Raw genomic sequence first — 24,886 nt, 5'->3', positions numbered from 1 at the left:
TAATTTTGGCAAATAAATTCAGAATAGGAGCCATTTTACGGTCTTATCAAAGGTGTTCCTCTTTTAGATGAATTTATAATTGGCTCGCTGCGCACAACTTCTAAGAGATTCACTCTTCGGCATATCGTTTCAGCAATCTAAGATGGACAGACGGTGTAATAATCGCAGCGCATCAAAATTCACGATTATCGCTCCTACTTTCGAAAAGTCGATAAAGCAACGAAGCCTCCAATACTTTTACAAATACCTGACCCATGCAACGGTAAAATACCAGTATTACTTTGATTGTCAAATTGGCATGGTACACGCTTGTTTTAATTAAATTACTGCTTTTTCAGTTGCCGCCGTGACAAATAAGCAGTAGCGTAGGAGCCGATACGGGAAAAGCATTTTTTATTTTTTTATTTTACAATCTACCGAGCAGGTAAAGTGTATCTCTGATTGGAACAACAAGCCTGTAAGTCTCATTGCCATTAAGCCGTTGATACGAAAGGTGGGCTGGCCAATTATATATACTTACCGCAGGCGGTACCGCAAAATCGATAATCCGGCTGTGTCGCCTCTTAAAAGCTCCACTAAATTCAGCTCGAGATATAATCGCTGCATAAATGTGTTGCCGAGTCAAAAACACTCGGCAGGGCCATTAGCATGCGAAAATGTTTCTCTGCAGCGCGCCGCGAAAACGCTCACGAGCCGCGTCGTTGTCTTCCAAAGCCGATCCTTGAAATTCCAGCGCGGCCAGATGCATTTTGCGCGTTTTTCTTTCTTTCTTTCTTTTTTCTTATTCTCCGCCTCGCCTCCTTCGCTTCGTCTTTTCGACGCTGTTCTCTAACCGTGCGAACTGAATCGGCGACGACGAGCGCCAAAAAGGAGTCATCGACGGCAGGAGTACTTTGGCCCCGGTGACAATGACGAAATTCGTTGTACAACCGTATGCCGTGTGCAGCGTAGGGATTCGTCCGCAGAGAACTCTAGGCAAGCTTGTTACTTCGTCCATCAACCGAGTGGAGAATAATAACGTTCGGCTGCGTTTGGAAATGCTGGAATACCGTTGCTCGAGGAAAGTCCTTAATCTGTATACCGCACTGCACTCGAAGCCGTGTGCGTTCAGCTGAAGAATGTCGTATTTAAAAAGCGTACGTAGCATAAAAAACGTCGTGTAGAGTTAACCAATACCGCTAACAAGAAAGTAGCTCGAAGAGCGAATTAACAATGACGCCTCAATTATTTTATTATTATTTATTGTTATTTAATCATTTTATTTTATATTACTTACAAACATTTACAAATGTAACAAGTCAATTCAGTTTGGCGTACAGGACCATCGGGAAACATTACACTAGATAATTATAATTGATGATAATAGTAGCAATAGTCATAGTATATTTATTAATGATAGTAGCAGTAGTAGTAATCGTATAATAACGACATGAGAAACTTAGCGTAGATAGTGACGATGGCTTGCATGTGTTGGATGTATATGTGAGTGTGCGTGTGTGTGCTAATAGTCTCGTGTGGATTGCGCTTGGCCGTGAAAACAGTTTCTTCTTCTTTGTTTCTCGATAGACGACGGGTATTTACATTTAATAATACGCGCATGATTGAGAGATAGTTTAGGGGGGGGGGAGGGGGCAGCGTGGGAGGGATGGAGTGAAATGATCCAGGGGCTCCTCAGCAGCTGCACAAGCCTCGACGAGGAACAGACTCATCATTCAGACGACATAGTACTGCGCGACAGCCGACTGATTATTTTTTCGCCCACGCCTCCATACAGCTATCGCAAACTCTTCTTTTTACCAAATTTATCTCCCGACACTAATTGGATTAATTATAAAGTTTATATCAAAGACTTTTTCCATTTTATTCGCAGCTCATGTATTAACTTCTTTAACTGCGAGTGTCAAAAGGTTTTTTTTTTTATCTTTTTTCTTAACTCTCCAAGTCACATTCGTGGGCGTGTAAATCCAAGCCAATAACGGCTTTGTATCGAAAAAGACTGCGGAGGGATATATCGTTATTTTTCTTCTTCTTTTTTTTCTCGGTAATCAGTAGTAAAAATATTTCAAATTTACTCGATAAATCATAAAAAAGTTATCATTTGCCGAAAACCTCAAATATATATTTACATAAAAAAGGTATCCATACTCCAGCGCAGTATGCTTGTTTCTTGTACTACATATGAGCGAATGTGTATATATGTACATATGCATGTACAGTCAATGTATATTATTCGTAGGCAAAAAGACTAATTATTAGACCGATGTGTTGAAACGAAGCTACTAAGGGCCACTTTCATTCTATAAACTCTAGAGCTCTACTGGCTGAAGAGTCTATCTTTTCTGTGTGGGTGTGTCTGTTCTATGCGCTAACATTGGCACGCGTGGCTTCGTTATCAGATTTTGGCACCGAATCACAATGTAAATTATAAAGTACAGACGGATAAGTTGTTTTCCTTTGTGAAAGTTGCGCTACCGCAATTAATTAACAGAGGTGAAAAAAAACAGAATGAATTATTCAAGGATTGACGTAATGTTCGTTGAATCATATTGAAGAAAGGCGTTACAATTATTGAAATGAATATGACTTATCAATCTATACAACCATGTATCTGCATAAATTGAATTGAAAAAATTCTTTGGTTGGATTTCAACTGAGCTACAACTTTATAAAAGTCTACGGTATACGTGAATATATAGCCACTTAGTGAAAAATCAACGCTCTGGATGAAACAGTAAATGTGTGCCCGAGATCACCGCCATTTTCATTATAAGTACACATTATACACACCGAGTTAAAATTGACTGTATACACACATATATGTACATATAACAAATAACAAAATTGTCGATCGGCATATATTTATACGCCTGCGTTGGATCCTCTACTTTGGAAATTCCGGTTTCGAGCCTGTGTACGATATATTATAAAGGTATACAAAGGAGTGCATTGCTATTTTGTGATGTATAAATGTTTTGCCGCATCAAGTTAAGAAAGTCTGAACCTAAATTCTAGTTCAGTTTGCCAGTAACATTTACGAAATTCTTCTCACAATTTACTTTTTATTTATTTGTTATACATTTTTATAAACTTTATATTTTGGCATTCATATGATTGTTAGTTTGTCAAGTTGAGTCTTAAGGTCTTCTTTTTTGTAATAAAAATTGCATGCATCACTTTTTTTAGCCTTTATCTAATTATATATAAAATCCATTTTTTTATTTTCATCGTAAGATGTATAACAACTTATGTATATACATTAACAATGTAAATATCTAAGACTTTTTTCGTTCAAAATAGAAACACAAGATGTAAGATTACTAGCGCAGCAAATATATGATATAAAGGGATATAAGCACGATACATTTGGTTTTGCGGCACCCAAATAGTCAAGAAAATGTGTACATTATCATTTTGAAAAATTTCTTTAAAACACATGTTTATAAGATTTGTTATACAATAATATCGTTTAACATTTTGCAAAAACTCTGTTACTTTTTTCAAATAGATCGATGAGATAAGCAAACCTTAGCGTAAATTTTGTCGAGAAGCTTAATGAATAGCACATTCTTTTTTGTTCGTCAAAGATATTCAACGATACGTTGCAATCTTGATAACTAAGACTACAATTTATAATTACGTTGCTTTTTTTCTCCGAAAATTCTAGCAAGCTTGTCTATTTGTTTACGCGCGCGCGTGTGTGTGTGTGTGTGCGTGCATTGATTATGACTGTGACTAATCAGTTAAGTCGGTTAATGACCCGTTGCATTTTTTTCTCTGACAAGTTTACCGTCGCGTGTAAAAAAGATCTTCATTTCGACATGCGTATAATATCCCTATGAGTTAAATACATTGTTCATAAAATCGGCACTTGCATCGTTAATTATTTCTCTGCGCTGTTTCACGTTCCGCTAAGCGGAATTGCTCGACGATTATCCCTGTCTATAATTGAATAAATAATTCGACCGTCACCACGACGTACATTTATTACGTCTGTCCGAGGCGCGTCACAATTAATATTATAGTTGCATGAGTTCACGTGACATGAATGTGTACGTGTATATGTGCATATATAGACGGACTTCTCGGTAATGTTTCCGATGGCTGCGTGAAACCGTGTAAAAGTTATCGAAATATCGAAAAATCATGCTAACGCGAAGCCATGGAAAATATCAGCACATTTTGCATTTTGTTTTTTTGCTTTACCAGACACACAATTAAAAAGGAGCTCCTCTACTCGCAAAACTTGCTGCTCGTTGCGCCACATTCAACGCGCAAACCAAACGAGTGCTGAATGAGAGTCGCTGTATATGTGTGTGTTCAATGTAACGTGTAAACGTCCTCGATGCGGGAGGACGATGCGCCATCACGTGCTTGGTGTACGTGGTAGGTGACGCTTTGGTGCTACGAGTCAAACAGCCAGAAATGAGGATTCACCTTGCATCAACTGTCGTTTAAACTGCCGTTTAAACCTGAATATTCGTTTATCATAATGAAATACATCATTTTGAATGATTACAGAGTGATTAGCTTTAGGTTTGCTTGTTTGGAGCACTGCATTTCTAAAAGTGCATCGGCGACTACGTCATCGGTGAGCTCGCGCGATCTCGCCGGAGGCGAGCACTCGGCGCGGCGCGCACCGGCCGAGCGACCGCTGCCCTTGTTCAGTCTCGACGCACGCATCATAATACTGCTTGATAGAGCTTTACTAAGCCGAGCGACCGGCTGGGCCCCGAACGATGGACGAGCACGCTTAGGCGCCCGACACCAGCAGGTAGTTGGTCGGCCGAGCGGGGCGGCCGGCGGGATCGCCGGCGGCGGCGGCGGCGGCGGCGGCGGCGACGGCGGCGGCTCCAGCATCGCCAGCCCGCGGTCACAGAATGTCCGTCTCGTAGACCTTGGCGGTGGTGGTGGCGTTGACGGCGGCCGGCTCGGCGGTGCCGGGCGCGCGCGCCGTCGCCGACGCGCCGCTGTTGCGCGGCAGCGTCTGGCTGGCGCCGCCCAGGCTGCTGAGCGAGCCGGAGGCGGCGGCCGCCAGGCCCAGGCCCATCTTGGCCAGCAGGTTGCTCTCGGAGCCGGTCTTCTTGAGCAGGTCCGGCGGCGCGGGCGGCGCGCCGGCCGCGCCGCCCGAGGCGTTGCGCTGCAGCAGCTGCAGCCGCGCGTACTGCTCCTGCAGCGCCTTCTGCTTGCGCAGCAGCTCCTGGTGGCGCTGCTCCAGCTGCTCCTGGCGCTCGCGCTTGCTCTGCAGGCCCTCCTGCGAGTTGACGCTCTCGCAGGAGCTGGAGTTGCTGGCGGGCAGCTGCGGCTGCTCGGCCGCGGGCGCCGGCCGGTGGTTGCTCTCGGAGAGCGCGCGCGCCAGGGGCGGCGCCGCGGGCCGGCCGCGCGGCGGCAGCTGCGGGCTGGTGGGGCTGGCCAGCGGCGAGCGGGAGCTGGTGCGCGGCGGCGGCGGCGGCGGCATGCGCCGCGCGCTCGCCAGCTGCAGCAGCTCGGCGTTGCGCTCGGGCACGGGCGGCTTCGGTGGCGCCGGGCCCAGCTCGGGGCCGTTGCTCAGCGCGGGGCCGTCGTCCTTGGGGCCCAGCGGCGGCGAGCCGTCGGTGTCGGAGCCGGACGGGTAGGAGTGCAGTCGGCGCAGCGGGCCCGCCGGCCCGGGCGCCAGCAGGCCGCCCGCGCACGACGAGTCCACGCTGCCCTTGCGCCCGATCTCGGCCATGTTGGGCGGTCGGCCGGCCGCCGGCGGGCCCGTGGCCGACGCGTGCGACAGCTGCGACGCGGGTCGGCTGAAGGTCTGCAGCTCGTCTAGCAGAGCGTCGAGTGCGTTCTCCGGACGCTGGGTATGACCGCCGGTGCCGTGTGGTGGTGGTTCGGCAGGCTCGCGGCTTCCCCCAGAGACGAGCGCTGCGCCCACAACAGAGCGTTCCGCTGGCACTGGGGCCTGGTGTGTGCGTGCACGACGATGCGACCGGACAGACAAACAGGCATAGGTAGATTATCGTGTCGACGAGCTATCGCACTTGTCACATCTTTTTTTTATTTTCACGCCGATGATTCTCGGCGCATTGCACGTTCGCTAGTAGCTGCCAGAGAGAATAGTGAGACCATAGTCTTCTCTTACCAAGGCACACCCATCGTTTAAAATTTTTTCTTCGTTTTAAGAAGAATCTCCTACTATCTCTGGCAGCTGGTGCGTCAGCGTGCGTGCAATGTAAGACTCTGCAAGCAGTTCATTGTTACTACATTGAAGAGTAAAATTAAAAGTATATCTTATAAGGTCTTGCAGAGTCGACCTAGTATGAAAAAAGTCAAATCTAAATTTGAAATGAGTGGGCATCACATAACGTGCTTTGTATCATAATTACAGTTAGTGAACATTGTTTAAAACATGGTATATATAACATTTAGGTAAATATGTACAGTATGCAAAATTATTCTAATTTTAGTCTCGGAATAACAATGCCACGTTACATCACTTTTTGACATTCATGCAACAAAACTGTGAACTCGTGTGTGTATGTGCGTGTGGGTGTGTGTCGTATGTACGTGTGTATGTGTGTACGTGTGAATATTAATCGTGCAAGCAAAACAAATTTTAAAAAAAGAAAAAACAAATCATCTTAAAATAAAAATTGTCCAAGTGTATGATATAATATTTTCGGCACAGCGGTGAGCCATACTTTTGTGCTTTTGTGCAAAAGCTTAATAACTACGTCTATGAAGAAACAAAAACTTAAAAAAAAACGTCTTTTTTGTTCTCATTATAAACGAAGGGATGTTAGATGGAATAGTTACCTGCGTCGAGGTTACGTATTGTACGTGGTACATATTACAAGTCAGTGCCCGTTTGGGGCTCTGTTACGTTTGGCATCGAGCGCTGTCCGGTATTAGTCAACTTAAAACAAAAACAAAAACACCAAAAAGCAAACGTTTAACAAAGGTAACATCAATAACGAAAATCTTGGTCCTTCTGTTTGTTATTGCAATACTGTGGCCTGAACAAGTGCCTCCAAATCATACAGTGAGATACATAATAATTGAGAATGGAAAGATTTGAATTAAAAGGTTCAAAGTGCAACATTGGTTCAAGAAGTCATTGTTTGTGGTGAAATTATCAGAATTATGAAAGATTGATGGTGCGATTTGAAATAGATAAGCGTTGATAGACCTTTTTAGAGGGATAGACACGAGGTAGATCGTCGGATAAAGATATTCTATTCGATCATTACATCAATATATAATAATAGAAAAAATACAATGAAATTTGAGTATCACAATTATAATATATTTGATATGTATAAGAACGTGAGTAAATAACGAGTAGTAAAATTGTTTTAATCGCATACGATGGTATTTTAACTTTGACTCACAGACCACATCAGCTTTTCCAATACTCCCTGGATATTGAAAGTATCGATATAATTGTATTAAAATAAGGATTATTTTGATAAACAGTTATACATAAAATGAGAGAAAAATGTTTAATGCAACAATTAACAGATGATCAAACAACGCCAATCGCAAGTAACGGGGAAGCGCGTATGTAGAAAAGGAAATAATGTAAATTAGCCAAGTCGTCCAAATTAGCAGAACTAGACATGAGCTTAAATTTCGTAAGCGTAGAGTAGCGTCAAATATGATAGGACAGTACAATAGTATCCATTTTATAAAAATGCATTAGTAGTGGTAAATAAATCATAATAGGTACGTGTCATGCTGCACCTTGCATACTTATACACTAAAAAAGCGAATCATGCCAACTCTATCTACTTATGAGTGCGTATTCGTGTTATGTATAAATTTCAATGTACACAGATACAAAAAATGAAGAAAGATTAGCGTTTCAAAGAGTTAGAAAAATGAAAAAGTAGAGTATGCAAAAATCTTCAGTCCAATCCTTATAGTAAGGCAAGTGAATAAATGGAACGAGAAAGTCGAAAACGAGTAAAATACTTTTTAGTACCAGCGTGACTATACAATATACATGAGTCTTCGTGATAAATAAATGAGATAAACATCAAAATAAATATGATAATTACAAAATCTTAAGACAAAAATGAAACGACATGTGATCAAATAAGAACTAAAAAATAAAAAATGAAATATGGTGTATTAAGATGATGGGAATATGAAATGGATGAAGCACACAAGTCGAGACACGAATGGATTTATATATGGATAATAAAATGAACATTTAGATGTATGATATGTGCATGGATGTACAACACAATGGAGAATTTTTTTTCCCACAAGGTCAACGGTAAGCATGAAGTGATCATTTCTCTTGTTTTTACAACACGAGCATAAAGTACATCTTGTGCCAATTGCTTTTGATAAAAAGCAAACGAAATGACGATTGCTGCTAGTCTGCGAAAGATGCAGACTGCATAGTAATGGTTTTTTGGCTGTTTTTCGCAATTAATTTTGATATATCAGGCGTCAGAAAAGGCCAGCGAGCAAATCGTATCTTCAGGCAGATGTGTTTTGTTGGAAGCGATTTGCTGTTCACCGTCCTTTAGACGCACCAGGTACATACATGCGTTTTGTCAAGAGGGTTGTCTCGACGAGAGGGAAGCGCATACACAGTTCGATACAATCTGCCATCGTCGAACTCAAAGTCCGACGTACATTATTGTCAATACCAATAAACACTAGACTATTCTTTTGGAAAATATCGTACAAAATATTTTACACATTTGAAATGTTTCACAGCAAGATATAGTGGTCTAGTGTTTGATGGTACAGCGTTTGCGATAATTACATTGTTCTCCTAAACAATTTGGAAAAAAGGAAATTTAACCAATGATATTCGTAAAATACATAATAACGTACAATATTGTGATACATTTTACGAAAAGACATTGACCAAATCGAGAGTTCTTTGTACTTTTAGTTGTACAGGGGTGTGTCATTCAAGTAAAGTCAGAACCACGTATTCGTAGATGATTGAGCCAATTGAACATCTTCATGCCGAATCTTGTAGCTTGCCTTGTATACACGGGCCGACATAACGGAGCGTCTCTTGATTGACAGCTTCTTTGTTAAAGAAGAATTTTTAAATAGTGGTTTACCGATAAATTTGACATTCTATGATAAAAATGTAAGAACTTTCGTTGTGAAAATACTTTTGAAATGTATTTTGACAATGATGAAGAGCCTTGAGCGACGAAGGAAATCCAATGTAAACCTTGAAAAAAATCGACCTTACTATAAGAAATGGATTGGAGAGCCTAGATGTATAAAGATATCAATGAGCATATACACGTACGGGTAAACAGTACAAATACGCATGAAAATATACATCTGATCTGGTGTGCAGAAAAAATTATATAGAGCTGGCAAGAAGAACGCTTCGCTTTCAACATGCTCTCTAACATCAACATTATCTCTATTAGATACGTCCTGTATAATCTCCAATTATTTTAGCGAAGCAATACTTCACGCCTTCGTACAGAATTATTTCATGTTTCATATATAGTCAATAGTATTTATAAAGTTCAAATTTAACGCACGTGTACAAACGTATATGGAATATAAACAGATTCTTGAGTAAAAGTAATGGATATTTTTTAAATTAGAAAGAAAAATTCTTTTCAGTATACTTTGCGAGAGTTGAATATGTACGAATGACGATCGATTGTAGAAAATTATAATACGCAAACAGAACGAAAGGTAATATAGAGCTCCAAATACAGAATAAATAGATAATATAATTTTTGAAAGCAAACAGAAAATATATCAGCGTCATCTCAAGTTTGTCTTTACAATAGATAACGCGCTAACTATGAATAAAAGTGCAGATAATAATTATAATATATAATGTGCACAACACGCGAAACGTAACACACACAAAGATGCGCTTGTTTGGTTTTTTTTATTTTTTTAATTTATATAAACTTCAGTAACAAGTAAATAAGAAAAAGTTCCGGAAGACATAAAATATGTATGAGAGACATTGAACTAGGTTTTTTATTTCGGCATAAGTCGGATCAATGCACCGATACTCAAATAGTGTACTGCTTTCGTTGTAAGTGGTGCTTCGAAGTATTCAATAAAAATTAATTTTACAAAAAGATCAATGTATTATGCACAGTAGACGATCAACTATACAAGGAATATACAGATAAGAAAAATGAGAAGGCGAAAACCGTCTTACTGTAAGTACTTTTGAAAATGTATCTTCTGAAGAGTAAGTGAAAATATCGGAAAGTTGAAAAATAAATAAATAAATTCATTGATGATAGGTCAAAAAAACTGTGGCAAGCTTATCTATGAAACACGTTGAAGTTGAATGACTTGTATAAGTACGTAAATATATAAATGGTGGTAATGCAACGGCAATGCATGTTTTTCGTAAGAAAAGTTTCGTCTATTTGTTAGTAGTAACGTGTCTCTGCGTGTGTCGTGACTGTTTTTCGTAATCGTATTTATAACCGTTAACTTGTAATGTATGTCGTACAAAACTTCGAAATATTCCGCCAATTCCGTCAACAACCTGTAGATGTAATCAGTCTCGATGGTCCTCGAGTACGAGAAAGAAACAATAAGCTAATACAATCGTTTAAAAGTATATAACTTCTGGCAGAATAGTTCGATCATGAGATAAACGATAAACGGATATATAAATATGTATAAATATATATCATTGAAAACTTAATGAAATAGACATATCGAACAATAAAGAAAAAGTATAAAAAAGAGCTTAAGTATGTTATATATATATATATAGTATGTAGGAAATAATAAATGAATTAAGTAAGAACTGGAAAATTTACTCATGACTGGTCTGTATCGCCTCCTTGAAGTTTCTACTCTTCATCCAGTCATACTATAAAAATGCATGAATTACAATTTATCGAATAACTGTTTTCTTTTCGCGCTCTACAATATTCACGATAAGATACATATGCATCACTAAACTAATCTAATATTCCTCGCTCATATGCATCCTCAGCGCGTTAATCTATTTTATTTTAATGTAGTTATTTTAATTATTCGTTTAGATTGTTCATTTACTTGCATCTTAAAAGAAGAATAGTTTCGTTGATACCTTTTTTGTCGTTGTCGTTACCATCATCGTCTTTTGTTAATAAAGTCATTTATAACATATTTCATTATCGTTACTATTTAAGTTTTTGATATTTTATAATCTTTGATAGATTGTCCTTTTATGCTCTATTTTATCAATGATATTCTAAACTCACTTGGCGCGTTGACAATAGTAAATACTTTTTGATTTGCGCTCAATCGACAACTAAGTTTGGGTGATTTGACCAAACACCTGATAAGATTCAAAACTGAAGACCTAATTTTAGGTCAACTGTGTTTTGTCAAATCACGAGCTAAATATAATTATACGTCTATTCTATCGAGGACGGTTAACATCACAACAGTTCTTTTAGGAATTCTGGGGGGTCGGTAGGTAATTGGACTTGACCATCAATATCAAAGTTGCAGGAATTTCATTAAAACATCGACGAACATAGGGATGGTTATTTGCTGCTTTGTTTGAGAATAATGGAAAGAGAGTCGAGACTAGACGAGTGACTGATTGAACGATTGATTTTGATTGTCTGCGAAACAGTTTTGAAGAAACAAAAATTTTGATTCTTGACGCATGTATTGACGCTGAATAAAATATGTCAATGATTTTGTTTTCAATGAAATCTGTCTTAGAAAAATTATATATCATTGATACCCTCTTGTGTCGAATATGTGTTTATGTTTTCTAATCATGTGCACATATAAGTACATGTGTTTTACTGTCATTTCAACGGTAGAAAAAAATTCAATAAAAAACCTAGGAACATATTACAAAATAATCAATGCTTATAAATCGCCCTTTATCCCAGTTTGACGCACGAACAAAAATCCATACTAAAAGAATAAATCAGATTAAAACCATTAAAATGAATGTTGAATATTAGTCTGCTAGAACAAGCTTTTTCAAATATCTGATATCTTTAAAAGTAACTATTATTTATTGAATCTTTTTCCAATAAAAATTAACAATCCAAATGTTACTCATGAAGATGAATCAACGAAAATGATATGATCACAGAAGTTAGTAACCTACCGAAGCATTAACTACGAACCAACGGTACGAAACTTGCAACTAAATTTTTTAACCAAAAATTGTTTACATACCCACTTAATTATATAAAGCATTGTTGCGACTACTTGACTCGTTAATCGTTACTAATTATCGTTTCCTGTCACAAAAACATAAAAAGCACACTGGCACTGTTATTTCCAATTCATTTGCTTAGGTTTACATCAGATTTCATACTCGTTTTTTTTATTTTAAAGAAACCAATTTTGACCTACTATATATAATTACAGGAAATTTCATTCGACAATAATTCTCAAGTATATTTCTTACTGAAAGTTTTAAGCTTGTAATATGTATGTACAAAAACGAATATACTTTGAAACAAAGATAAAGCATAACCAAGTATAATAGAAACTTAAATTATAAATACAGTACGACTCAAACGCGTTACTAAATATTGAAATTTTCGAAAAAAATCTTTTACAAATTGTTTTTCTTTTGTAATTTGTTATGTCTCTCTTCCTCTGCCGATTATTCTCTCCACTAAACGCATGTCCATGTTGTTGGGTATAGTGAACAATACGCGAAGCAATTAAAGTTTCTAGATAGATTCGTAATCTAATCTGTGATAATAAGGAGATAAACTCTCGTAACACGTCGACGTCTCTTTCTATTGATACTGAAGTTTTGTTTGACTCAAGCAAGTTGCCCGATTGGATTTGTATATATCACATGCACCAGGGCGTGAAGTAGGCAAAAGGAGAGGATGTAGGCAAACCAATAGGGATTTCCAGAGATAGAACGAAAAATCGAACGTAAATCAAAAAGAAGAAAAAGAAAACCAAATGGAAGAACCACAATCGTATGAATAATCGAAAGTAAAAGCAATAACGAGAGATACAAAGTGTTTAAAAATAAAAAAGATTATTATTGTTGTTGTTGAAAAATAAACGAAAAAATCATTTATTAATACGAAAACTCAATGAATCCAACAGAGTAAAGGTGTCAGGCTGGAGTTGTAAATCTGTTTACCTTGGAGTGTTGGGCCGAGGTGGGCGTGATGGGCGGCGCCTCCTCGGTGTCGACGCTGCCCGAGTTCGGCAGTCGCTGCTCCTGCACCGAGGCTAGCCTGCGACATGAAAGAGGGGGTTGGCTTGGGAGTCGAGAATTGGATTATGAAGCTTGTTGCACCGGTGAACGTGGATCGATTCGAGTTGAGCCGGAGCCTTACCGTTTGAGCGTGACGAGAGTGCCGGTTAACTTTTTGCAGCGTTTCAGCGCCGACTCTAGTCGATCGGGCTCCTCTTTCAAAAACTTCTCTTCTCTCATAACTTTCTCCATCTCCGAGCTAAGCAGGCCTTTCATGCCTTCCTGCAGATTTGGGAAGCGCACCTTCAAGTCTGCCACTGTTTTGCTGTACACGAGGAAAAAAAGTTTTCAGATGAGAGAGAAAGAAAGAAGGAGAGAGACAGCGATGCCTCGCGCTCCTGCGTCAGCCTTTCCCAGAAAGAAAAGTTGAAAAACACTGACCTCGCTTTGCTGAGAATCAGAGCCATGTTCTCCACGTCTGACATATTGACTCGCGTTTTACGATTAATCACGTTGCCTCGGAGTTCCTCCACCGTACTTTCCAGTCCGCTAGTTGCCGAATAGACAAATAAAGTTGAACCAAGAGCTTGCGAGCTTGTTCTCACGCAGAGATAGAGAGACAGGGACTTACGTCAGGTCTTTTTCCAGCCACAACATCTCCTGCTTGTATAAATCTTCCTCACGACTCAATCTGATTTTCTCTGCGTCGCCGCTTGCCCACGCGTTATCGCCACTCGACAAGAGCATCGCCCTAGAAATTGGAAACAAGCAGTTGACACCAACTGGCACTTTGCCTTAGTACGCTACGAAGACGCTTCGATAGGAGCATCCTCAAAAGTACAATTTATACTTTGGCCACCTCGGCCAAAGCAGCGACCCCTCGGTCACAAGGAGGTATTTTACCTGATGGTGATGAATGTGTCCCGGATAGTCTCGCGCACGGTGTGAGCCTGCGCCTGTGACATTCGCCTGAGATTCCTGATCTCCTGGCGCAGATCCTTGGCCTTCTTTTGCAATCCTCTCAGCTGATTGTACATCTCGGGTGTGAGCGCGAGGTCCCTGCAGACGTACTGGCCTGGTGCCAGTGCCGTTGGTTTCGGCGGAGGAGTTGGCTTATGCCTGCTGTCTCGCTCTGTCGTGTCAACAATGCGACCTGATTAGTCGTGCGCCTCGCGTGAACGACTATGTCTCCGACAACGCGAATTATCAGACTTTGTCTTTGTAAATGATCGGATTGGAAAATTCAAAGGGAAAGATTACCAGAAATATAGCCAAAAGAGATAGATAGAGGCGTGTACGAGATGAGCAGAGAGTGGTCAGTTATACGTAGAGTAAAGAGCTGAATTGTTAAATTTGGTTGACTATACGTTACCTTGCGAAGACATCCTCGGCAAAGTCGAGGATTTGATTGCCGGTTTGGTGGGTTTCGAGTCCGCTATTGTGTCGAGGGTAGCAAAAGCAAAATTGTAATATGAAAAGATGTTAGAAACGCTCGAGAGAGAAAAAGAAGGAGAAAAACAATCAGCAATGACTTCTACTCTATACAAGCGCAATGCGTGGCTCATTGTATATCGATTTGCAAGCGAGAAAGGACTCGGTGCTGCTCGTTAGCGCGCGGATACGCACCTTGCAAAATCGTCAATTTATCGCTTCGGATCATTAAGACGTCATTCGCGCCGTAATTTATCTCTGCGTGAAAATTGAAAAAATGCACGCTCGGCAGAGTGCGAGACACCAGATGCTAATAGTAGTCGGGCTTATACGACTGTTCTGAATTCGAACTTGATTAACAGGTCGAGCTACACATTCGAGTCCTTTCTCCTGTGCTGCAATATATGCAACGTTTCAACCAAATATTAAACAGCTAAGTATCGCTTAGTATGTAAGTTATTGGAAAACAAAGAAACAAAAACAATAAACGATAAAGTTTAAGGCTCAGAAGGGAAAATATAACCATGTCCGTTAATAATAACAGAGATCGTAAATGCTTGAGAGCTGGCAGTTAAAATAAAAGAAATAAAGATAAGGTGGAAACACAGTTTTGTAAAAAAATATTATTGTAGCTCTGTTGAAAAGGGAAGGACGTAGGCAGCGATTCGATGGTTGTACCTGTATGCTGGGGTGAGTGTTGCTTGGGCGAATTCATATCCGGCGGCTCGTCGCTGAACGACACTGACTTCTCGAAGGACACCGACTTGTCTGTAAAATTGCACAGTTTCATATTAGCTACTGTCAGCACCAATGCGCCTTCGTACGTTCTATCAACAACGGACACACATAGATATATGCAGATAGTTGTAATAATTATTGTGTACCTATATATACGGACGAAAATAACAAACATACGCACGTACGTTTTCTTCATACGTACTTGCAAAAACAAACTCATGCTTGCGAAAGCAATACATTAGGTTTCACCTTTTCGCTTACTGTGACGCTTAGTATTACTTATGCACACACCGTTTTGCACGCACAGTCATTCGTTAGAGCTCTGATAGGTTGTCGCGGCTCGTGCAGAGGAAAAGCGGCGAAGCTTTTCTCGCACGCGCAACGCAAGTAGAATGTTAAGTTCATGCTGAAAGAGTCGGTTAAGTTTGCTTTTTATTGCGCTATTCCTTTTCTATTTAGTGCAACAGGCGCACGCGCACAATGAGACCGATCAAATTACAATACAATAGCTTGCGCTGAATCAACACCAGAGCACAAATACAAAAGGAATCTATCCTCAAGCGCTTTACAACAATTAGTCAAGATTTACACGACAGCTTATTGCGAGGCGTTTAGGTCACTTCGGCGTTCGATTGAAGCGCATCGCGCGCCGACGATTGTTTACCAACTGAATCTGTTTGCACGCAGTCATTCTATCGCTTGATACATTTTCAACCCATTCTCGACAAACCGTGGCGGCTTATAGTATGTAATCGGCGCGCTCGTATGCGTCGTCGAGAGACAGAGTAAAACTTTATCGTGCCCACGCGGGAGTTGATATTAAAAGCCCCGTTGTCTATGTTTTGTCAGTTGACCAACTCCGTGTGATATCTCCACGCGCGATACAATCAGATTCAGTTGCGTTGGAAAAAATCGCCTGAAACTGATGCGCATGCCAAAATCGTATGCCATATTTTTTAGCAGTTTCAAGCGAGGCGCTCAAAGTACGTGGTGGGCAATAATACAATAAAGAGAAGTTAAAATAGCAGACATTAAAAAACATATAGGCATGACACGCAAAAGACAACAAACACATATACACTATTAACGAAATAAACACAGACACATACAGAGAGGAAAAGAGACCAAAGGTAATAGTAAATAGACAATGATCATACGTAAAAGACACGAATAGAGAAAGAGAAAAAGGAAAAAATGAGACTGAGTGAAAAAAAGTCGCGCACCTTTGCCGAGCTTCGGTGGCTTAACGTCGCTCCTTAAATAGGTGTCATCTGAAACGTACAGAGTTCGAATTTCGTTTTTAATCGCACAGCATCAAGTTGAACACACAGACAAACAAGCGTACACACGCAAAAATAGATATCATCACAATCAGAACTCGGTTATTTGCACCTCATACACTGTACAAAGAGAGAGTGGAAAACAGGGCTATCGTAGTATATCAACGTACGCAGTTTATACATTATATGTTTCTGTATAATACAATATCATACAGTGAGCGCAGATAAATAATATGCTGCGAGGGGCAGAGGGTTGAGTGATTTATATGCACAGACGTCTCCGTTCGTTACTCGACAGTAAGTGCGATCGCGTTAAAAAGCAAATTTACCAGTGGTTAAACCGCACAAAAAAAGATAGATAGAGAGAACGAAAGCGCGCGAGGAGATGCGCATCGTCCGGTAATCGGACAGCGACGGTGTCCTCGTGTACAAATCTGTACATAGCGCGTTTTCACCCGAAGGACGTGGGTAACGAAAGAAAAGAGAACGGGAACGGGTGTATAAATTTACAGTATGAGAAAAGAGAAATACACAGAGGGAAAGACAACGAGATACAAGAGAGAGAGAGAGAGAGAGAGAGAGAGAGAGAGAGAGAGAGAAGAGACAGACAGACAGACAGACCTGGTGGTGGCGCGGAAGTTGGCGGAGGCGGCGGCGGCGGTGCGGGCGAAAGCGAAGCTGAACTGGAGCTAGAATGCCTGTCGAACTCGTCTCCTACGCAAATCGTCCCAAATGTTTGTTCTTTATTGGCGTTCCTTTTTACGCGATCGGTCTCTCTGCCGCGCTCGCGTTCCAACGACCTGGGGGATCCGGCGAGAAAATTGGCGAACGCCGAGGCGAGTCATAATTCCGAGGAATCAATGTCGAAAGTACACCACGGGTCAAATCGACAGCGCCTTCTTTTTCTCCGCTCGTTGGGCAAGCGAGCAATTACATTTTTTTTATCGATTCGTAGCGCGGCTAATTGAATTTAGCCGCGAGAGAACGGAGATTTTTACCTCGAGCGAATGTCACACTTGATATTCATCGAAAAACTTTGGCATTTTTACCCTCGCTCGGAGATTCACGAGCTACCTAACTTTTAATTAGCACTTTCATTGCCAATTTCTTGTCGCGGGTGTGGACGAGTTTGATCGCTAAAGTTTTGCTCTGGATCATGACCTACATGTACAGTATACATTTGTTCCTGCGCGCGGTAGCACACATACAAATCTCTCACCCAATAGTAACTGCAGACGCGAACTTTTGATAAACGACCTAACTATCGAGTTGGAAAAGAGGGATACATTTTATTCCATTTGTATCTCAGCCATTATGTCAGTAGTAGAATGCATATCCACGTATTATTCTCACTGCACGCACGCGCAACTCCGAACTTATGATATCCGCGCAAACGAGCATTGTCTCGTTTTAATTAAATTTTAACATGCATTTTCTTGCTGGTTTCGTGCCTAGACGAACGTGACGAGTGCTGTACAGCGAAGAAGAAAATTTTAATTAACGTTCGCATTTAATGTATCCCGTAGAACGAAGTATACTTTACCGCGTAACGTCTCGTATTTTCAATCTAGAAAGACGTAACTGGTTCGTTAAAATTCTGAGCTATGAAATATACCAATGTCAATTCCTCACCATGTTCTTTCAATGTTATTCGCCAGATCGAAAGGTCTGGACATTATTGCTATATTCCCGCGCACAATCTGTTCCAAGAAAACAAAAAAAGAAAAAAAAAAAGATTTTGCAGTAATTTATTTTTTTCCCGTCAATCAATTGCGCACGTTTTCCCGAATAAAACTTTCATCTGGTTGACCCAGTTCTCCCGCTCGCCTGCTTGAGAAGTGAAAGAAACAAGAAGCTAGAGCAAAAACAGCAAGAAAAAGAAAAAAAAAGGTCGATTTCGTACGAGGCACTACAGTTTGAGCCTGCAAGATGAGAGAGCGTCCACGCGGGGAGGGGACAGGGCTAAGGCGAACAAGAAAACGAACAAGAGGACTCGATCCTGCGTACCTGCGCTCCGGGAATAAGAAGGAACCTGAAGATAGTCCCTCGGCGATGGGCTGGGGTGTGGCGCCTGGGTGAGTGCTTTCTGCACGAGCCCCGTCAGATTGGCCAGCTGTCTTTCCATGTGCTCCACTCTTATTCTGCGTTAAAAACAGACACGCAAAAATTCCATTAGTTTTTAAAGCTTCTTCCTCGCTCCATTTATCTCCTTTTTCCTTCTCCCATTATTTTTCTCCCCGCTTATCGCGAGCCTTCTTCTACTACGCAGTCTTGCTAACAGATTGCGTTCACTACGTTAGATAATAATAACGATCGCTTGATCTCCAGAAACGTATGCGCCGTCCTTGCTTTCGATTTTCAGTCACATATTTTGGAGAAACTATATATATATATGTGCAGCAGATCTGCGTGGCTTCTGGTCTCGCACATACATATAGTCTACTTGGTATGCATACACATATCATACTCGGCGTAAAGCAGTCTAGAACCGCATATAATGGATTGCCGTACAGAAAGCACACATGGGAAAACACAAGAGTGATACTGTCGAGAGTGTATAGTCGCGGGGCGTGTCTAAGATAGATGTAACAAGAGGATTCCTTGAGTTGAGCAAACAAAAGGTCAAAATGCGGCCACTCGAGAGCGAAGCATGCTTACGAGCTCTCCTCGCAGTTCTATCGGCTCGCGATGCGCATTAGCGATACGATTATGCTTGTACACTCGTACTCCGCGTCCCAAGGCGCTTCGATCCACGCTTCCGCGTGCGCGTGCATTCTTCCCGCGCGCGCACACGCGCGTCATTACAGAATCGTCAATTGCCTAACGATTGCACAGATCGACCAGATTATTATTCAATCGTAGGAAAACAAAATTTTAGAATGTAGCGCGCGCGCGCGCGTGCGCGTTACGCAAACTCGCCGTTAAGTACGAGAATCGGCGAGTCTTTAATTCGAGCAGCGCGCGCGCGTGTTTGCAACGATCGCGCGACAGCGGTAAAGTGGCTTTGCCTTCAGCGGATATTCTCCACCTTATACAGAGAGAGAGAGAGAGAGAGAGAGAGAGAGAGAGAGAGAGAGAGAGAGCCGATCCGCAATTTTTCTCTTTTTCTACGCCTTCTTTGTTTGTCTCGCTCCCTCTCGCAATCGATTTTCGATATGCCGCCGATCGAACGAATTATACTTCGTTTTTTCTTCCTTCCTTAACGAAAGCCCGCGTGTATCCTGCGTGGACGCGTTGCGACACCGCTCGCTTTGTCACTGGCCGAGCGTTTTATAGCGTCGTTATGTAGGGGCACTTGATTATCGAATTCAAGTTAAAAATCGAAGTAGATCGATTTTTAATCGCGCGTGCGCGTTCGCCGGATATAAGATAGCGAGGTGCGCGCGGGCACGAGAGATAGATCCGAATGGCGAAATAGCTGAAATGTTCGACATGTTTCACAACGCGCGAACGAGCAAGGACATATAATCGAGAAGAATGTCGCTGTAGGGTCGGCGAGACAGGGAGAGAATTCACTTCGGCAATCGCGATCATAATTAAGCTGCCAAGTTTAGTCGTGAGACACGCATTCGTCAAATGCTCTCCTACCGCGCGACTGGTTCTTCGACAAGCGCTGTGTGCTCGCGGATTGAGCCTCTCCTTTTTCTTTCTTTTTTTCTTTTTTTTCTTTTTTTTTTTTGCGGCTAATTGCGCTCTCATTGACGCGCTTACTTTGAGCGAGTCGCGCGCCAGATAAACACGTTGCGTTCGCTATTTTACTGCTTTTTCTTCGGTGCCCAGTTACTTTTTCTCCCGCGAATGAGAAGCGTCGGATGCACACGAGCCGCTACAAACCCAGTTTCTTATGCGTGTGTTTTGTTGCCGGATATTGTTACCTGGCCGTTTACCGCTGAATTTGAAAGTTTCGGCGCCGCATTAATTAAGTCGTGCGTTTTAAATGGGAATTTAAAAAAGTGTACTCGGAAATCACTCTGTTTTCACTAACGAATTTTATTTGATCCTACCGCTAAGGAGAAAAATTCGATCGGTACAATGAAATGGAATAAACAGACATTTGCGAATATTCGTCACGGCTTGTTTCGAGATTAATCTTAAAACTCGTTAGCACTGCGCGAAAATCACAATGAGAAATCTTATCGATCTGACAAGCATATAAAGCTTATTTTTTGTTTTGAAACGAGATTCGACAAGTAGCTTTTCTCTTAATTTGAAATGCGCAAAAGAAGAAATAAAATAAAATAAATAAATAAACGAGTTGATTGTAAAGTGTCATTTGTCAATGTTGGTGTCCCGAAACAACCGGAAAAACGCGTTAGAAAAAGTAAAACTTTCTCAAAGACATCCACATCAAAAGAGTATATCTGTTTCAATACAGTCTCGCGAAAAAACGCAGATCCCATTATGAACGCACTCGTATGAACGTAAACTTTCACGGAAATAAGAATGAAAATCTAAGAGACTAGGGTCGTTTGGGCTGTTGACAAGGAAAAAAAATGAGATGAGAGTGCAGGCAATTGTAAAAATGCAAGCGGGTGCTTCTATGAACGAAAGCAAAGGAAAAAAAGCTTGACTATACAGATAAGCAATGCACGAACAATATAGCAACGAAAAAGAACGCAGCAGCGAAGTATAGTGAGAGAGAGATTGAGTCTGATGATATAGATAGATATACCGGGTGGCGTCGTAGGGCTGTCCGGTGGGTAATAGTGTGGACGGCGGGGCGCCGGGCGGCGCTGCCCCAAATGGGGAGCGAGGTGGGCCCGATGGCGGTCGCCCCGCCGGTTTCACCCCGTACAGACTGTACGATTCCTCCAACAGCTCCGTATCGCTGTGTGTGGCGTGTATATATAGATATCAACATTTGAACCTTGTTCTCTTTGACTGAGCTTATGCGTATAAAAAAACAACAAAAGTAACGACTCTTTACGCTATTTGTCGTCGCGAAGCTTGGCGTGTGACGCTTTAGACACTGATCGATTCTGTTCTTTCAAGGAAATGTACAGAAAGGAAGCCCGAAAGACGAAAATAAAAGGCCCGTGTCGATTGAATTCGATGTATTCTCACCTGGCTTCCTCGTCGATGACAGGCGTGACGGTACCAGAGTATTGCGAGTAATACGGATCCTCGTAGCTGCTGCCGGCGCTGTAAGGGCCAGGTGGATACCTGCTGCCCGTTGTGGATCCAGGGCCGTTGCTCGCGGCGCTGCCGCCTACCGGTACGACGCCACCGGGTCCGCCACGCTCGGGGCTGCTCATGTAGCCGCTCTCACCGTGCAGTCGATCTAGTCACACATGTCATTCTCGGTTTTCATTTGCTCTCGTCCTTTTCCAACTGATTTATCATTTATCTCGCGCCGTGCCCGGTGAAATGTCGTCGCTGCCGTTTACTCGCGCTTCGGCGGGCGTGAAAACATTCACGGCAACTCTAAGCGAATTTTCGCGCGCGTCTCGTGCATATATGACGGACGTAAAAAACAATGTTGTAAAAAATAAAAGTGCGTTAAACTCTCGCGTCTGCACTAGGCTAGTCCCGTCTAGACGTACGTACTAATTGATATCTCTCTCTCTCTCTTTCGGATTTGTACGGTCGGTTTTAAAACCAGACCGGAGTGCGCGCCAACAAAAAAGAACACGAATCGAGTTAATTACGAATACTTTCAATGACCAATAAGTTGGTAAATTATTTTACTGACATACGTCGGTATAAATGCATACAAGTGTAATGGATTTGTTGAACATGCTTCATTGCGCACTTTGTCAAAATTAATTCACAAAATTAATTATTACGACATTTCTCCGGCACGAGGCGACGGTATTATCAATCGTATTTTTGTTTTTCATTCTAATGAGAAATAAAAACATCGTGCGAATTAGTATGCATCAAAGTGCCGATTGAAAAATCATAGGATTATAGCGAAAGGAAATGTTGGTTATTCCGCTGTGTTGTATCTGCGCCTTACCCCAGCCACCTGTATCATATCTACATATCAATTGGCATTATCTGTGCAAAGCATGCTACAGCAAAATTTGCCTGCGCAAGACCATCATTAATCAGTTCGCAGAATATTCGAATTAATGTCGCGGTGCATGTGAATGCGCTCGAACAGGACTGTATTGATAAATTAATTGTATCTCTAGTTGTACTCACTGATGCCCGCAGTTTCAGTATGTGTTGCGTGCGTGCGGTAGATGCGCACGGTATATCTCGAACAAAAAGCCACATAATATACGTCGATAATACATAAGCTTCGATCGCTTCCGATCACCTACTTTACGTACGTTTAAGCGCATATATGCTTACATGCACACACACACACATTTATAAATCGACGTTGTTTCGATTACGAGTTGAACACTTGCAAATCTTTCAGTGAAGAGTAATGTTTGCAACTTAATTTCCAACGATAATTACCTGAGGAAATCCTGTTATTTCTCTATCTCCATTAACAGTTAATTGTTTCAATTACGCTTGGCTCTCGCGCGATGAGCCTTATCTGAGAAATATCATTCGTTTCGAGAGGCCCTTCTCTCTCTCGTTCTCTAATCCGAGAGAATTAGAATCAGTTCTGATGAGCTTCTTCCCTTATCCCAAAGCCAATAGCTTTTAATGATGGTCGAATAAAGAAAAAGCATGGTATGTGGAATGAAAATGCCAAATGAAAAAATAGGACAGTCTCGAGAGAGCTAGAGAGAGAAAGAGAGAGAGAGAGAGAGAGAGAGAGAAAGAGGAAAAGAAGTAGCAAAAAGTGTGCCACGACGATGAGGATGGAAGGGTCGATGTGGAAAGAAAAAAGAACAGCAGCGGCAGGATTATACATGTATAACTGAATTCGTAAAAAAAGTCGTGGAGAATCGTCATTTCGGGCTTGTTCACACTGACACACGAGAAACGTTGAGACTGACCTGGTATGCTATAAAGCGAGACGGTGCTGTCGCGCGAGTAGCTTCTCGAGCTGCCGAGACTGCCAAGGGGCGGCGCCTTGCAATGGTAGTTTCTCAGCGGCTTGGCCGGAGGCGCACCTGTACCTATATTTTTCGTCATCATCACACCCCCCAGCACACTGTCGTTTACACATTATCTACGATCTCCCTTGTCAATCTTCTTTTTCTTTTACACATGTGTGGACAATTTCTTTTATGCGTGGACAATAAGCGCTTTCTTCTACGTTCTTTTGGTCGTTATTTTCTTCTTTTTTTCTCGTGCAAAAACACTACTTTCGCGCATACTACAACACTACCAAGATACACTACCGAAGAAATCGACTTACCTGGTGTGCCGAGTGCTTTCGGTGGGCCAGCGGTTACATTGGGTCCCGGCAACACTCCTGTGGCTGGACTGTAAGGGCGAAGCAGGGCACCGCCCCTCGGCAACGTGCTGCTGCCGCTCATGTAGTAGCTGCTCGAGCCACTTTTGGCACTCTGCAATCACGAGAAACAAAGCTCTCACGTTATCTCTCCATTGTGTTTGTTGCACGGCAAATTACTATGATTTATCCACGCGCGCGATCGACCTTTTTTTTACTATGCACAACTATATTTGCGACTAAGACAATGGCCGTTGATCAATCAACATCCGGCTCGTCAAGAGCAGTAAACCAGATTGCAACGAACGCAAGCGTTTCGCGCTTTTTTTTTTTTTAATGCGTCTCTTCCCTTGTCGTTCGTTCATTTTTTTCTTTTCGCTTTATTGAGGCGCGAGAAAGTCGCGCGAGCAGAGTTATGTTGCATCCTTTTCTTTCGCGAATTCCTCGAGTGTCCGCCGCGGAGGATGAGTACTTTTGTAATTTGCTATTTTATCGGCGTAGCGAACGCGAAAGGAGAGGCACGTAAAGCTGCACGCGAATTAGCGACGCCATAACTCTCAGCTCGAGAACTGTCGTTACTTGTTTTCGCGTGTAATTGAGTGCGCGCGCGCGCGTGCGCGCGGCCGACAAGTCGGAATTTACGCGGCTCTTAAATCGCAATGATAATAAAAAATTCATCAGGCGGCGCCTTTTGCCCGAGCTTTCTTCATGATTAATTGAGACGCTCGCGTGTCGCAACTCACGGCCGCGAAGTGCCGTTAACGTCGAATCGAGTTTCAAGGGGGATCCGTTCGGCCGGAAGCTCGGATCGGAGTCGCGTCCGGGGAGCACGAGTTGGCTCCTTCTCCCCGAGATTCCACTCCGAAAGCGGCAGAATGCAGCGCCTCGTTATCTCCGACGTCCTTACGTTACGGCTATTTATTTCGCTGCGCTGGCGTAGCGAGAGAGAGAGAGAGAGAGAGAGAGAGAGAGAGAGAGAGAGAGAGAGTGAGTTCGTTTATTTGC

At 42.1% G+C, this 24,886-nt stretch overlaps 1 protein-coding gene across 9 annotated transcripts; it reads right to left on the bottom strand.

The window, feature by feature from the left end:
• Nucleotides 1–1,205: 1,205 nt before the first annotated feature.
• Nucleotides 1,206–23,992, bottom strand: LOC131667542 (coiled-coil domain-containing protein AGAP005037-like). 9 transcript variants are annotated; one of them, XM_058941012.1, is made up of 15 exons: nucleotides 23,846–23,992; nucleotides 23,481–23,603; nucleotides 21,643–21,859; nucleotides 21,251–21,406; nucleotides 18,586–18,719; nucleotides 17,200–17,292; nucleotides 16,522–16,569; nucleotides 15,239–15,328; nucleotides 14,502–14,564; nucleotides 14,033–14,261; nucleotides 13,761–13,880; nucleotides 13,571–13,678; nucleotides 13,272–13,454; nucleotides 13,073–13,169; nucleotides 1,206–5,929 (listed from the first exon to the last, which is right to left on the bottom strand). In XM_058941012.1, the coding sequence occupies exons 1-15, from the start codon at nucleotides 23,964–23,966 to the stop codon at nucleotides 4,871–4,873; spliced, it is 2,841 nt and encodes a 946-aa protein (XP_058796995.1). In that variant the 5' UTR covers nucleotides 23,967–23,992; the 3' UTR covers nucleotides 1,206–4,870. The 9 variants fall into 9 exon arrangements, with proteins under 9 accessions (XP_058796995.1, XP_058796997.1, XP_058796996.1 ...); XM_058941014.1 differs by lacking the exon at nucleotides 14,502–14,564; XM_058941013.1 differs by lacking the exon at nucleotides 16,522–16,569.
• Between the last annotated feature and the right edge of the window lie 894 nt (nucleotides 23,993–24,886).

Source organism: Phymastichus coffea, unplaced genomic scaffold (genome assembly GCF_024137745.1).
Source record: "Phymastichus coffea isolate CEN01 unplaced genomic scaffold, Cenicafe_Pcof_1.1 PCOF00068, whole genome shotgun sequence".
Taxonomy (NCBI): Eukaryota; Metazoa; Arthropoda; class Insecta; order Hymenoptera; family Eulophidae; genus Phymastichus; species Phymastichus coffea.
This window is presented reverse-complemented; position numbering and strand designations above follow the sequence as displayed.